Genomic DNA, 16,794 nt, shown 5'->3' on the forward strand with positions numbered 1-16,794 from the left:
GAGGAGCTGGTACCATTCCTTCTGAAACTACCCCAATCAACAGAAAAAGAGGGAATCCTCCCTAACTCGTTTTATGAGGCCAGCATCATCCTGATACCAAAGCCTGGCAGAGACACAACAAAAAAAGAGAATTTTAGACCAATATCCCTGATGAACATCGATGTAAAAATTCTCAATAAAATACTGGCAAACCGAATGCAGCAGCATATCTAAAAGCTTATCCACCATGATCAAGTGGGCTTCATCCCTGGGATGAGGCTGGCTCAACATACACAAATCAATAAATGTAATCTCTCTGTATTTTTTTTGAGTGATACAGCCTGGACTGGCCAACAAGACAGAAATTTCTTCTTGCTAAAAATGTGTAATGTCAAATAACCATTATTAATCCTATCTATGTTAATGTTCTTACACTCATAAAATGGGGAAATGTAGGGCTCATGACAGTAAATCAATAATGACAACAATGAACCTTTAAGTCCTTATTATGTGTCAAATACTTTACATTAATTAATTCAGTTCTCACAACAACGTAAGAGGTAGTAACGGTTAGCCACTAAATATGATAATATAGAAGAAAATAATTGGAAAGTAAATAATTAATGTGAAATCTGTAAGATACACATTCATGATCTCACATCCCCAAAAGTAGCTGTACCTTTTTCAATTTTTTTCCTTTTACTTCCCTGGAATTTGTAAATATCTTTTTAGCTCTAAATAGATAATACAATAAACACTAAATCTATTTTGGCAGGCACTGTGTTTGGAACTATGGGGGACAGAGGAACGAGTAAGAGAGGTCCTAAGTTCCATGCTGATACTACATATTGCTGATAATTAGATCAATTTCAGAAAGTATTATAGTTCTGGCCATATAGAAAGGGTTCTAGTTTTATCTATGAAATTTCTCTTAATTGTCTATAGCACTGATACAATCTTACAAAGCCGCCTATGACATCTTATCTTGCACATGCAATGCAGCAAGAAGGCTGATGCTCAGTGCGTGAAACGTCCGGAGTGACCATCTCAAAGCCTTTGTCACATAACGTGCTGAGGTTTCTGATATTCTGATAGTAGTTATAAGATGCCTGAGTAACTCATGAAATCTTATGGATTTTTATTTCACTTGATAGATTTAATGACGTCCACCATCTCTAACAACAAGCAGCTATTTCTATAGAGAAAGATCATGTTTGGATAACAATACATGATTTTAGGCTCTAAAAGTTAAAACGTGTTTGTAACGTTGATACTATGCAGAGGTCTTGACAGAACTTAGCTGTCTCTGAGGCTACAGAGAAGTGTGAAAAAGAGCACAGAGATTTCAGAAGGAGGCAGATTCAGTCAGACAGACTGAATCCCGTTTGATCCCAGTTCAGGCACACTCCAGATGGATGGCAAATTACTTGGGTTATCTGAGCATCAGTATTTTTATCTGTAAGATGAAGCTAATAACACCTACCCTGAAAAGTTGTTGTAAAGATGTTAAATACATTTGTAAAGATACAGTAGAGATTATATATTAGATGCTCAATAAATAGGAACTGTGTATTCCCATCCATCATCTCTGCATTGCATTATTGACTAATGCTGCATTTCAACTCCGAGAGCATATACTTGGTCTGTCTTAAACCAGAGGACCAGGTCAAGTATGAGACCAATGACTACAAGGACACGCAGAGATCAAATAAATAAATAAATAAATAAAGGCTTTGTGGACATTGTCAACACATTTACCTTCCCATACAGCTGTCTTCGGAATATAAGCTATAAAACTGGACTAGCTAAGATGACAATAATTGCCTAAATCACCTTTATGGCTTTAGTCTGGAAAATAATTATAGTGATAATGACCTTGAACTCCTGTGGAATTTCCATAACTAATGCGTAAGTATATCACTACTGTGACATTGATGTCTTTTGGTATCACTGAAATAATACAGTGAGATAGAATTCAAAAAGAAAAATTTCAGAGGTGGACTCATTATAAAGTGCCTATGATTGTCACATAAGCCTGGAACAGATAAAGTACACTCATATTAAAACATAAGGCAGTTCTTAAATAAAAAGCCTTGATGATTAGAGTTCTACTGAACTACTGCCTCAACTGATCAAAATTCTAACTTGCACAGTACAAATGCAACTGCTTTGAGCTAAACATCAGTTTCAGAAGGAATAATATGTGTGCACTTCCCAGCGACCATTCATTTAAAAACCTGAATCTAGATTAACAATCATCCACAAATGGAATAATTTCTATTACTGAAATTAAATATACTTAACACACAGAGCTTAATGAAAAAGATCATGAATCACTCCACTGTAAGAATTATCAGGACATGATAAAACTTTATGTATCTTAATGGTAAAAACAATCTGATTATTAGATCTTCATTTGAGGCAGTTTATCTACAGTTCAAAAAAATGCTTTCACTGATTACACTCCAAAGTATCTCTCTCATTGTCAGCAGGAGTGTCTGGCATTTAATTAAAATATATTCCTCTAACTATAAATAATGGAATGTTTTTAAATCTATGGCAAATATTGGCAAACTGATAAACAACTAAATAATGTAAGAACTAGAATTATCAAAACACTTTTGTGAACACAGTTCTGCTTGGAGGGCTCCACGGAGGAAGTGCCTCACTTTCAAGAAAGGAATGACGTTTCTTCTGTTTTCGTTCAATTCTTTCTTGCCTTTCCTTATTTTCCTAAAGAGAAAATAGAACACTATAAATTTATGTACATATATGAATATTATTTTCAAATCAGGTTGCTTGCTGAAGAAAATAATCCATTATAGGATATTTATATATCACTTCCTAGTTTAACAGATCATAAAGAAATAACAGGTAGGGCCGGGCATGGTGGCTCACACCAGTAATCCCAGCACTTTAGGAGACTGAGGTGGGTGGATCGTTTGAGCCTGGGAGTTCGAGACCAGCCTGGGAAACATGGTGAAACATCATCTCTACAAAACAATACAAAAATTAGCCAGGTGTGGTGGCACACACCTATAGTCTCAGCTACTTAGGAGGCTAAGGTGGGAAGATTGCTTGAGCCAGGGAGGTGGAGGTTGCAGTGAGCTAAGATCGCACCACTGCACTCCAGCCTGGGCAACAGAGTGAGACCCTGTCTCAAGAAAAATAAACAAAAAATGGAAACAAGAAAAAAAACAGCTAGGAAACATTGCCAATTTGTAAGTACATCAACAGGTAGTAATATCACTTAATTTTTTAAACTATAAAAGTGAGAACATTAAAAAAGAATTGTATCAAATAGAAAAACAGACCTACTATTGTAACTCAAAGATAATAACTATTATAAGTTGGTGATGACTTTGTGAGAACAAATTCTCAGAAGTAAATTTACTGGGTGCAAAGTTTTAATATGTCATGACAGTATGAGATACTTCAAATTTTTTACAAATAGTTAAAAAATCTTCCTCATGTTTCTTTATTATTGAACTTGAGCACATTTTCAAACATTTCTTTAGCCCTTTTGTAAATTTTCTGCTCAATTATTTGGCCATTTAAATGTATGGTATCAGTGCCTTTAACTTTTAGCAATTTGTGTACTTTCATATAAAAAATATTAATGTTATCTTTGCATCATTTTGCCTACCTTTGTGAGTCATTTTTGATCATTATACAATGTATACGTAGATGGAAACATCACACTATATCCCATAAATATGTACACCTTTTGTGTGTCAATTGCAAATAAAAAATTTTTTTTAAATCCCAACACACAGATATTGTCTCTGTCCCCCAGGCAACTTTCAAAATAGACAGAAACAAACAAGAAAATAAACAACGGATAATTCCAAGTTGTGTCAATTTCTAGGAAACGTGTTTTAAAACTATGAGAAGGAACAGAAAAGAGTATTTACTTCTAACAAAAAATGGGCTCAGGGAAAGTCCCTTTGAAGTGTGAAATGATGGATAAGAGAAGCCATTTGTGATAAATATTGGGGAAGAGCTTTGCAAGCAAAGCAAACAGTAGTAGTGAGGGCTCTGAGAGTGGGAAAAAAATTTGTGATGTGGGAGGAAACAAAAAAGATCTACTGCGACTAAGGCTTGCCAAGAGGCAGGAGACAAGAAATGGAAATGGTGAGCAAGAGATGGATGAGGACTAAGATCATATGGGCCTTGGCAGGCCGTGGTAACATGCAGAACTTAGATAAAACAATTGAACGAATGACACAGAAGCCAGGCAGAGAAGTGAGGAGAACATCAGGGGAGCATGACAGCCAAAGGAGGTGACAGCTGTAGGAGGAAGAAATCAACAGTGTAGAATGCTGAGATATTCTGAAACAGGACAGAAACACACAATAGACCGTATAGATGCAAACCTGTAACTTTCAAAGTGTGATTTTGGTGTAGTGATGAGGACAAAGACAAAACTGAAGTGGGAAGTGAATGAAAAGGATATGAGGAACTAAGGAAGTATAAGCAAAACTTTCTAGATGTTTCACTATAAAGAAAAGCAGACAAAAGTGGGCCTATAGACAGAGGGAAATGCAGAGTTCAAAGAGTGTATTTTTCTTGAAGATTATATATCCTGGAACATGATGGGAACAATTGAGAACAGGAGAAAGAATGATGATTCACAGAAGTGGAATGGTAAATTTATATTTTATTGCTTGATAGGGATAGTCCTACTTCATATTATTCTCAAAATATTATCTCCCATATTTTTATTCTACAGATGAATTTGAGAATCATTTCATTTCCCTGCACGTCCTCCCATCAAAGTAACTGAGTATCTGCATATTAGTATGAAATCTAAATATTTATCTAGGTATACTTGAAATATTAGTAGGATCTGGTCTTTCCATCTTACAACTTGGATTGTCTATTTCTTTATGTCTCTGCTAACACTATAAGGTTTGGTGGTTTCTTCATCGTGGTATTTTTCTCATATTCCTCAAGGAGCAGGAAAACCCTTAGTGAAACCTGCCTCTGTAGGTTGATGGCTTGGGAGGAGAGGCATTATGAAAAATGATTAGGTATGTATGCATCTTTTCATCAGTATATATATAAGTGCCACAAGCATAATATGGCAATACAGCACAAGGTTTCCATTCACATATAACAAAGTTAAGTGGGAGGTTTGTTTTCTTCTCAATCTTAACATCCATATCCTCATTCCATGTCATAAGAATGTTTGCATGTTTGTTTGCTTGCTATTTCTGTTAAGGCAAAGAGGGAACTTCCTTTCAGAATTTTAATTGTGAAAACCAAAGCTGTCATTAGATCATCTTCAATCATTTTAATATTTTAGAGAGAGGCAGACCATCTAGCTAGGCGGAAGAAAAGCAGTGACCAGACTGTGTCCACAGAGATTGACTGAATAAATCTCTTTTTCTAATTCCACTTAACATGGGGGGACAGTAACTTGAAATATGCTTCATCTTACTAGCGGGAGCTGTAAAGTCAGGGTAGCTAATAGACAATTATATTAACTGTAATATCAATTCACAAGAATCAATAGTTACCTTGATAATAATTTAAAAAACCTTGTTAAAAAGTCCTTCTGACATTCACCTGTGGAAAACTGAGCTTTTTGCTCATTTTCTTACTAAAGGTAATGATGAATAAAGCTGGGAATTGGCAAGAAAAATATTTTAGTCTTACCTGATCTTTGGCTATAACTTTCCCCTAAAACAACTATGCACCAAATGCTTACTGTGCAAACTAGTTTGTATATAAAAAGCTTGAGATGTTATTTTACATGAAAATTGAAGTCATTAGACTTCGATATAGGGACAATTTTTCTATTCTATCTGCAAACAAATTTCAATAAGAATTTGGTAAGAAGCAGAATGGATCTGTAACATTGTGTGTTTATAGGTGTACTATATTTGCAGACATTTTACTAGATATCATGTTATTTTGTCTTTGGTCTTTAAGGAATTCTTGTTCTTCAGAGGACTGATGAGAATGACAATGTAATTAAGTACTATAATTTAAAATAGTGTACCTAAATGTGACTTATTAAGGCAATTCTATTTCATTTTCATGAAAATACAAAATTAAAATGGAAAACTCAAACATTTACATTTAATTTCCCTAATTGATTCCAGTGGTCAGTATATATCTTCTTAATATAAGTGGACTTTAAAATGTTTTTTGGAGCATAGCTTTATTTAAAAGTTTAACTTAAGGAAATCATCAAGAAACACTACCTTTTTCATTCAAAACTGAACCAATTTTGATTACCTTATTATTATTTCTCTGCACAGAATTAGCATATAGCAGTACTAAAGTCAACACACAGAGGAAATCCTGTTGGCTTTTGTTACAAGTGCATTAAATTACTTCAGAGAGAGCTGACATCTTTATAACATCATTATAAGTGTGTTTCTATGCAAGGGCAATTCTGATCCATTTTCTCAAGTCTTCATTTGTGTTGTTCAGGAGAGTTCTACAATTTTCTTTATGTTGGTCTGGCATGTTTCTTAAGTATATTATTGTTTTATCTTTTTATTCTATCTTTAAATAGCTCATTTTTAAATGATGTCTGATGTGCCTTTCTAACTGCTGCAGATTCTTAAGTTTATAGGAAAAAAATAAACAAGACTGGTCAAAAAGACTGTGAAAGAGGAACTATAAAGGGAGATGAATCCAAGCAGATATTTAGAAATATCAAGTCTAATAATGAAGTGTGGCACTGGAATCACAAGACTGACCAATGGAACAGAAAGTTAAGAAACAGACCTGAAAATATGAGAAGGTATCATATAATAAAAGCAGCACCTCAAATCAGTGGGTAAAAATGGGCTACTTTATAAAGGATACATTTGGAAAAACTAAAGTTAAAATCATATTTCCCACCATTATCAGGGTAAATTCTAAGTAGAATAAATATTAAAACATTAAGGTATTAAAGTCACAAAGTTGTTAGAAGAAAAATAAGAGAATTTTGTTTAACCTCAAATTGTGGAGGTCTTTTCAACTATGCTTGAAAATCAATAGCCAAAAAAAAAAAAAAAAAAAAGACTGATAAATTTGACACCTAAAATTTAAATTCTTCATGGCATAAAATACTATAAGGAAAGTTGGGAAACCAACAGTATGGTGGGGAAAAATATTTGAAACTCATATAAAAAAATGATAGGTTAATTTCCTTAGTACAAAACAAAAGGTTCTAGAAATCAGTAAGAAAAAAACCCAACAACCTAATGGAAAAGTGTACAAAGTCTATGAAATGACAATTTACAGAGAAAATAATAGATAAATGGCTTGTATACAAATGAAAAGATATTCGAGCTCAATTCTAATGAGAGAAATGCAAATCAAAAATAACCTAGATGATTTTTTTTAACTAGTCGATTGGTATGAGTTGTTTTAAAGTTTGATAAGAAACCTGACTGGATAGACTTCCAGTGCAAAAATGTTATACTTTTTGGTTGCTGAATCAAATGAATATGTTAATTATTCATATGAATGTGTTACCTACTTATGTATTTATTCATAATGTATTACTTATATAAAAATTGACAAAAATGCATATTTATATTGATATTCTAAAATGGAAAGTAACATTTTGCTTGACATCAACAAAAAGTAACTTTTATAAAGATTAAGTGAAATCAAATATATACATACATCTGGTTCAGCTAGCTATTGCTCCTCCTAAATCTCAAACCTGCTCTCTCATTAAAAACACTAAATAAGAGATTCTCCTTGAGGTCATCAGAAATATCAAAAGAGAATAAAAGATGGACTAATTTTCTCACTATTAAATTCAGTGTTACTTTTTGTTATGACCAAGTTCCACCAAGTAGTAGCCCCGATAGTATACTTTTCTTCTTTCTATGATGTTAGATGTGAGAATCACAGCAAAGGAAGAATGGGCATCAATAGAAAATGGTAAATGTGGGGATGCAGGTAAGGAAGAAGACTTTAACAAGTTTTAAGCTTAGGTGTTTGAGCAAATAGTAGAAACATTAATAGAAATGACTAAATCAAAGAAAATATGCTATATGCAGGAGGAGAGCTTGAATTCAACAAAGCAGATTCCAGGTAGAAATGATCAGTAGGTCTGGTGCAAATAGAATTAGGGACAGAAAAGACATAAAAGGTAGATGAAAAAGACTCAAGCGCATTGACAAATAATACCTACCAGCCATTTTTCATATTCATCAATAGCTTGTTTATCTTTATCTTTTTTCTCAGCTCTTTTCAGTTCTTCCTTTCTTTTCTCATTTATTTTTTCTTTTTCCTTTTGCTTGAAAAAAGCTTCCTTTTTCTCATTCCTACAGAGGATGGTATACAACACTGGACAGTTAAAGGAAAACACATAATAAAGATTCCCTAGTACATCTTTGACAGTAACGAAATTGAAATGCATTAGTAAATTTCAAGTAAATAAATTTTATAAAATTCTGAAGTGTTATTAATTTAAAATATGTCAAAATATGTATGATTTGAGATTACCATTTCTCAACAGCAGTTAAATTATCTTTCTTTTTCTCGGCAACAGTTTCCTCCTCTTTCTGTTTCTTTGCTCTTTCATATTCTCTCTCCTTTCTATTTTTCTCTTTAAGATATTCCATCTTTTTCTCTTTCCATTTTTCAAAAGCCTGAAAAAGTTCAAAATAATTTTCTTACTGTGAATATTTGAAAATAAATAAAAATACATTAATCATTAATTTGAATTTCAAATGTTTTAAAATAATTAAGATGTGCAAAGCTCCCGAATACCTGTAGTGCTTCTCCTTTTCTTGCAGCATTTTCTTCTTCAGTTTTCTTCTTGTTTTTTTCTTCAAGCCTCTTTTTGGCAGCTATTTTCTTTGCTTCCTTTTCTTTCATAGCCTTCCAGGCCTCAAATGACGCTAATGCTTCTTCTCTTTTAGCAGCTCTTTTCTACATTGGAAAAAAATAATAGAGTGATATACATATATACATATATAGAGAGAGAGAGACAAATATGGCTAGATATAAATATTCGACAAATATGGCTAGATATAAATATACACATATACATTTATCTGTAATCCTGAGATTCATTGTACTTAGAAGTTAACTTTCAAAATAATTTATTTAAAATGGCTTAGATAAGTTAATTTACAAAGAATGTTATCTGAATTATTCACTGATTTTAAAATGTCCTTTTCTAAAAACATTTATCATATATTGACCTATTAATGAGAAAGATGTCAACTATTATTTTTGAAAGTGTACTAAACAAATTATGTCAAAATAAACTGTAATAGGCTAAGTGGTATAGTAAAATTTTCATAATAAAATATTTGAAAAAAATCAGTAAACTTATGGGCTTATCAACTAAGTTAGAGTAAGGCAAATTGGCCAAGTCATGCAGTAAGATGCAGATTTTTGGTTTAAATCTTAATTTTGAATAGTATCAAAACATAAAGTTCTTACTATACAAATGTATTCCAAATGTTGAAAGTATGTGCTCAACTGAAAAATAGGTAGGAGACTGTATAGCAAGTTATTATTTTATTTCCTTCAATCTAATCCCATAATATTCTATGTTTGCTTTATTGTTCAATATTAAATGACATAAAACCTTAATATTGGGGTAACATAATTTAGAAGTCAAAGTACTGTCTACCTCACAGAGCTGTGAAGATCAAATGAGAAGGGGTATGGCACTGACCACAGCAGCATACTGCTATGAACTTGGTTAACAGATAGACAGGCACGCCCCCTGGAGGGCGGCTCCCTTCGCTACTGATGCATTATCGTGCTGTTCACTTTGGAAAATATTTTTCTTCTAAATCTATTTTAATATTGAACAGCACACTGGAGGTTTTTTTTCAGAAGTTTGACTTTAGAATATAGGAAATAACTGAGCGTATTCTAAGCAGGAGTTAGAGGAAGTGACTCAGTACAGAAGAGAAAGGAACAAAAGTTCACCTCCAGTTGATGGGAAAGGATACAAAAATCAAGAGCTCAGGGAGGGGCTGGACTTGATAATTTGTACTAAACAAATTATATCAAAATAAATTGTAATAGGCTAAGTGGTATAGTAAAATTCAAGAGAGAAAAGAGGAAAACTGAAGGCTAACTAGTGTCTAATGATCCTTTATCTTCTTATGCCTTTTTTTTTTTTCCTTTGAGACAGTCTCTGTCACCTAGGATGGAGTACAGTAGCATGATCTCAGCTAACTGCAACCTCCACCTCCTGGGTTCAAGTGATCCTCCCACCCCAGCCTCCCGAGTAGCTGGGATTACAGGTGCCCACCACCATGCCTGGCTAATTTTTGTATTTTTAGGAGAGATGGGGTTTCACCACATTGCCCAGGCTGGTGTTGAACTCCAGACCTCAAGGGATCCCGTCTGCCTCGGTCTCACAAAGTGCTAGGATTACAGGTGTGAGCCACAGTGCCTGGCCTTCTTGGCTAAGTTCTAAATGAAGTCAACTTTTAAGAGTGAATTAGGTGCTCACAAACAATAATAACTTCATAATCAGCAGGAACAAAGCTATCCTATACATATACACAATTAAAATCTGTTTTCATGTAAAACAGTTATATCAAACTAAAATCTATAAAGTAAAACAGAAATAAAACAAGAAATCAATTCTTTAATATACAAGTTATTTTACCATTTAAAAAGCTGATTTAGAAAAGTTATATATTCAGGGATATTTCACCGAAATAAAAATCCAAAACATTTTTACTTCTATATGTCAGAATACCTGTTCATTTTGGATCCTTAAGTTTTCACTTTCAATTCTTTTTATTCTGTGCATTTCATGTAAATATACATTTTTCTTTTCTAACCACTCCTATGAGAACAAGAAAAAGGTTATATAATATTTAAAATTTCTTAAATGAATTAGAATTCTTTATATTAACATTTTCTCTGAAATTCACATGTACAGTTTTCTAAAGTATACTATTCTACTTTAAAAAAGACAAAAAACGATCTTTTTTAGAATTGTGAATAAATTAATAAAATCTTTTTTCTATGTATGCCTAACAATATCTTAGGAAAGAAAACATTTACTAACTTTTTGTTCATAATAACTCCTTTTGTTCATATAAACTTCAAGAATAAAAAAATGAAAACATATAGACTTTACAATGTTTTGGCTTGTGTTATATTTCTATAAATTGTAATGGCATATTCTTTCCTTAAAAACAACTATGATTGGTTATGCAAAGTGTGGAAGCAAATAATTTAGTAAAATATCTATGGATTACTCATGTATTATAAGGAAAATCTTTCTCAATAAATTAAGTATTAAACCATAATTTCCTATCAGGATTGCTTTATTCTTTATAAACAGTGTTGGCTTATGAAAGTGATCATCTTTCTCCTCTTAAAAATATTTTCCTTTTTTACCTGATAAACAGCTGCCCTTATGTTATCTGCTCTATCAGGTTCTATGCTCTGTTTCTGTGAAGGTTTTTGGTCCAAGACTTTTAAAGTCCCTAAATAGTGAGAAGAGGTAGTTGTCGATGGAGTTCTCCTTTTAGAACTAGATTTCTTCAAAAACTCAGAGGTCATTAATCTGAAAAGATCCAAATGAATCATGATAAAATATTACAATTGCATTTGGTACAAGAGAGATCTGTTAGAATATGCACATATAATATTTGAAAACTGACCAGGCACGATGGCTCACACCTGTAATACCAGCACTTTGGAAGGCCAAAATGGATGGATGACTTGAGCTCAGGAGTTACAGACCAGCCTGGGCAACATGGTGAAACCCTATCTCTACCAAAAATACAAAAAGCTAGCCGGCATGGTCGTGCACGCCAGTAGTTGCAGCTACCCTGGAGGCTGAGGTGGGAGGATAGCTTGAGCCCAGGAGGCAGAGGTTGCAGTGAGCAGAGATCATGCCACTACACTCCAGCCTGAGCAACAGAGTGAGACTCCATCTCAAAAAAAAACTGAAAACTACATTATAATTTAACAAATTGTATTTACTTTGAAAATGATGTAGGTAAAATGTACAGCCTTAGTATACGAAGAGTATTAAATTATGTTGAAGGGGACATATTTAAATTATGTCCCCTTCAACATAATTTAAATTGTATAACTTTAAGTTATATGGCTTTAAAATGATTGCTCTATTTAAATATTTGTAATTAGAAACTTTTTAAGAAATATGGACCATGTTACTTCTTCTCAAGTTACATGGAAAAAACAATAAAGTGGGTTATAATCACTCTTTTAATATTTATTTTCTTTCATCATTTTGTTACATGAAGCATTCCAAATATAAAATTAGAAAGAATAGTACCATCTATTTCAGGGATTGGTGGGAAAATCCGGCCAGCCATCGGTTTTAGTATACAAAGTTTATTGCACTATAGCTGTAATCACTCACTTAAGTTTTGCCTGTGGCTGCTTTCCTGTTAAAATAGCAGAAATGAGTAGTTCCAATACAGACTGTGCCTAAAATGCGCACGAACTGGCCATTTACAGAAAAAGCTTGTTAGCTCTGTTTTATTTGATTAATGATAATTTGACTAATGATAATTTAAAAGATTCAGAAGGTTTTGATTAGCACTTATGAGTTAGGCATTCATTATCACTGGTGTGAATGAAGCCATATAGATAATCATTTTAATAAACCTACTTAGTTCATAGATTCGGAAGGCTTTCAGTACAATTTCTCATGTTAGACAATGATACTTGATAATGAATAAGTATCATTGCTAGACTTCAGCTTTATTACCATTTTCTATTGCTTGTCTCAGGAAAAGTAGGAGAAAGAAGCTCTATTCCAGAAGCAGTGTGGAGCACAGAGAATCCCTAATCACTGACATTAAGAAAGAAGAAGAATATTCCTAGGACGATCCTGGAGAGCGAAGGTATTGCATAAACATTCCAGGCACTAAAACAACCAGTAATAGGCTTACTTTTTATGAATTACTGTATTTCAAATAATATCATCAACCAAGGAGTTTTATCATGAAGTAACTACTCTTTTCATTTTATGAAATGCAAATAAAGAGAAAACACAGTAACACCAAATGAAATTTACTTTATGAAAGTTAAATTAAAACTAGCTTTGCTAGAATGCAAGCCCATCAATGACAAATATTGATCACTTTCTTACCTGGCAGATGCACTGGATGCTCTATTATTTGTTGACTTTTTATTCTTTATATTTCTATCTTCAATTGTTTTCTATTAAACAGAAAATGCCAAAGATGATTTATTCATAACAACTATCTTTGTTAGGCTTAGAAGCCAAACTGCCAGTAAATCACTATTCTTTAAGCATCTACTATGTGTCAAACACAGTAGACACTGGGAACAAATCAGTGAATAAAATGCCCTTAAGAATATTAAATTCTAGAGATGGTTGACCAAAAATAAATATATAAGCAAACATGACTCATGAAGGAGATAAAATAGTGTACAGCGACAGAGAATGACCAGAGTGGGGCTGAAGAAGTTGATCAGGGAAGGCTGTCCTGAGGGGCTGACATGAGAGCTGAGACAGATAATGAGTGCAAAGGGCCCACTTGAAAGTCTATGAAAGAAAGAAACAGCAAGTGGTAAAAGCCTGAGAAGGGACAGAGCTTGGTAGCTTTGAAAAACAGAGAGGTGAATGGAGCTGAAGCATAGTGAATGGCAGAGAAGAGTGGAAGACGTGGTCAGAGAAGAACCATGTGCGATCACTAGGTGGCGATGAGGAGTCTGGACGGAATTCCTGTGATAAACCAACAAAAAGACTTTAATGGAGAATGATTCTATTCCTGTTTAGAAAAGGCCACTCAGTAGAGAATAAGAATGAAGCCAAGGGTCCAGTCAAAAGAAATATGTTACAACCTTACTTCTTACATATAAATTGCCTGTTCTAATTTAGAATTGCCTCTATTAGACATTCTACAATCCTGTCTATAAACTCCAGAATATCCTTTCTTCTTGTAAGGAATAACTTTTCTACTTTACGTAGACTGATGGGTGCTAGTGGTAAAGTGAGAGCACAGATACAAACACATCCCTAACTCGTCAGTAGTGTTTTTTTCCTAAGGAACGTAGCTAAGGATGATATACCTGGCACATGGCTTAATGAACTTTCTCCATAAACGTTAAGAAAACTTGTATTTTATATTATAAAAGTATTGCTCAAACACAAATTTTCAGCTAGCACTGTTTTCTTCCCCCGATACTAAGTACACAGAACTGCTAGTTAATTGCAGCTATAAGAGATAATGACAAATTCAGGAGAAACAAAGACTGAAAATGCTACACCATAAATTTTTAAAGTATAGCACTCAGACACAATTTAGTTTAGGAACAAGTAATCCTACATAATCACGTATCTGTTTCTTAAGGTTAGAATAATAATGTTCCCCTCAACAACAACAAAAAACAAATAACCGCATTAAAAAGAGGGCAAAAAATGTGAATAGACTTTTTGAAAAGAAGACATACAAGTGGCCAAGAAACATATGAAAAAAAAAAAAATGCTCACCATCACTTATCATCAAACACAAATTAAAACCACAGTGAGATATATTATACTAGTCAGAATATTTATCTATTATTAAAAAGTTAAAAAAGTAACAGATGTCGGTGAGAACACAGAGAAAAGGGAATGCTTATATACTCTTGGTTTTATGAATATAAATTAGTACAATCTTTATGGAAAATTGTATGGGGATTTCTTAAGGAACTAAAAATAGAACTACCATTCAATCCAGCAACCCCACTGTGAGTATCTGCCAAAAGGAAAATAAATCATTATATAAAAAAGATACCTGCACTCATATGTTTATCACAGTACTAGTCACAATAGCAAAGATATGGAATCAACCTAAGTGTACATCAACATATGATTGGGTAAAGAAAATGTACATACACACACACACATATACACACTGGAATACTATTCAGCCATACAGAAAAAATGTCTTTTACAACAACATGGGTGGAACTGGAGGTTATTACCTTAAGTGAAATAAATCATAAACAGAAAGTCAAATGGTACATGTTCTCACTTATAAGTGGGAGCTAAATAATGTGTACACATGTATATAGAGTATGGAATAATAGATAATGGAGACTAGGAAAGGTGAGAGGGAGGTGAGGGATGAGAAATTACTTAATGGATACAATGTATATTTTAGTTTATACTAAAAGTCTGACTTTACTACTACACAAATATATCCATGTAACAAAAAAGCACTTGAACCCGTTAAATTTATATGAATTTAAAAAAAAAAAAGCGGCCGGGCGCGGTGGCTCAAGCCTGTAATCCCAGCACTTTGGGAGGCCGAGACGGGCGGATCATGAGGTCAGGAGATCGAGATCATCCTGGCTGACACGGTGAAACCCCGTCTCTACTAAAAATACAAAAAACTAGCCGGGCGAGGTGGCGGGCGCCTGTAGTCCCAGCTACTCGGGAGGCTGAGGCAGGAGAATGGCGTGAACCCGGGAGGTGGAGTTTGCAGTGAGCTGAGATCCGGCCACTGCACTCCAGCCTGGGCGACAGAGCCAGATCCCGTCTCAAAAAAAAAAAAAAAAAAAAAGCAATTTCATCACCTCTAGAGGTGCCAGGGCACCAACTCATTATTTTGAAAATTAGGAAATAAAGGCAAAGGATCAAATATGAATAATAATAATAATGTTCCTGATGATAACCATCTATTTTAAAGAAACACGGATGTTGAAAAACATTTAAGATTTTCGTTAAAATTGTTAACATGTTTCATGTTTTAAAGTGATATCCAAAAACATAATTCTAATTTAAAATCTCAGAAGTTATTCCAGATAGTTATATTTTTAAAATGTGAAGACCTATGGAAATATATACACTATGAGTATGCATTTCTGAGATATTTAAAAGTATATTATAATCATACACCTCTGATAAATTTTAAACACTGGGTTTTAGTAAATTCACTACAAACTTTCCTTAAAGTTAAATTTTACTGGATTAAGTAAGAACCATGTGACAATATAATACCACTATCAAAAGATAAATTTCCCACTGGTAATTCAGAAGTATATAACACAGAAGATAAAATTTCTTAAAGTTCTGTTTCAAGTTTTAAGCTGTAGTATGAAAGGTATGAATTTTTACAAATACCTTTGAAGACACTGTTGCACTGGTAGATGTTAAGATACTCTGAGATTTAGATAGTAGTGGATCAACTGTTCTCTCAACATCCATAATCAGTTCTGCTTTTGCCTTTTCTTCTTCAAGGTCATCAGCAGTCACTTGACTTTCCTTGGATTTCTCAACTGCAGTAGTCACATGGTCTGCTGAAAATGAATTCTCTTTATTTTCATCTGATTTCATGGAATTATGGTTTTCAGTGATTTCTTCATTTGGATCTATTTTGAGACAGAGTAATAGCATTAAAACCCCCTTCTGAATTAATAAGGTAAATACCAGATTCATTTGCTTTCTTTTAAAGGAGGACTATCTATAAACTTTTTTTCCTGCAAAATATGAAGAAAACTATCATATTAAACTTGCATAAACTTTTTTCAAAAGTGATTTACAAAAAAAAAGTCTACGCTTAACTAATGAAGCACTTACCAAATCTAGTACTTAGAAAAACAGCATATTAATAAACAGAATGGAATAACTACCCTAAAACAAAGACACATCAAAAGAGCTTGTTGACATACAAACCAAGCAAGTGCGATGACAATATTTGTTCAGCTCTAAAGCCTGAGTTTCTCAGCTGGAACAACAGGCTGCATAAGAAGGTGTCACACCTCTCTAGGCTACTATAGTTATTAGTAGTACAACTGTTGAATTGTACAGATGCAGAAAGAACCAGGAATTAATGCAATTTTACACAGCCTCTAGTGAGTTTCATCTCACCAAGATGC

The 16,794-nt window shown here is 33.5% G+C and overlaps 1 protein-coding gene across 3 annotated transcripts in view; it reads right to left on the bottom strand.

The window, feature by feature from the left end:
• Positions 1 to 2,257: 2,257 nt before the first annotated feature.
• MAP9 (microtubule-associated protein 9) overlaps positions 2,258 to 16,794 on the bottom strand; it is a 30,530-nt gene continuing 15,993 nt past the window's right edge. For 2 of the 3 annotated variants that reach the window (XM_011970482.1, XM_011970483.1), the window contains exons 7-14: positions 16,040 to 16,287; positions 13,055 to 13,125; positions 11,326 to 11,494; positions 10,676 to 10,765; positions 8,713 to 8,874; positions 8,446 to 8,591; positions 8,132 to 8,264; positions 2,258 to 2,712 (exon numbers count right to left, since the gene is read on the bottom strand). In XM_011970482.1, the coding sequence (XP_011825872.1) occupies positions 2,590 to 2,712; positions 8,132 to 8,264; positions 8,446 to 8,591; positions 8,713 to 8,874; positions 10,676 to 10,765; positions 11,326 to 11,494; positions 13,055 to 13,125; positions 16,040 to 16,287 (1,142 nt within the window). In that variant the 3' untranslated portion in view covers positions 2,258 to 2,589. The remainder of the gene's footprint in view (positions 2,713 to 8,131; positions 8,265 to 8,445; positions 8,592 to 8,712; positions 8,875 to 10,675; positions 10,766 to 11,325; positions 11,495 to 13,054; positions 13,126 to 16,039; positions 16,288 to 16,794) is intronic. The other variant, XM_011970484.1, reaches the window with a different exon arrangement.

This window comes from Mandrillus leucophaeus, unplaced genomic scaffold (genome assembly GCF_000951045.1).
Source record: "Mandrillus leucophaeus isolate KB7577 unplaced genomic scaffold, Mleu.le_1.0 Scaffold95, whole genome shotgun sequence".
Lineage (NCBI taxonomy): Eukaryota > Metazoa > Chordata > Mammalia > Primates > Cercopithecidae > Mandrillus > Mandrillus leucophaeus.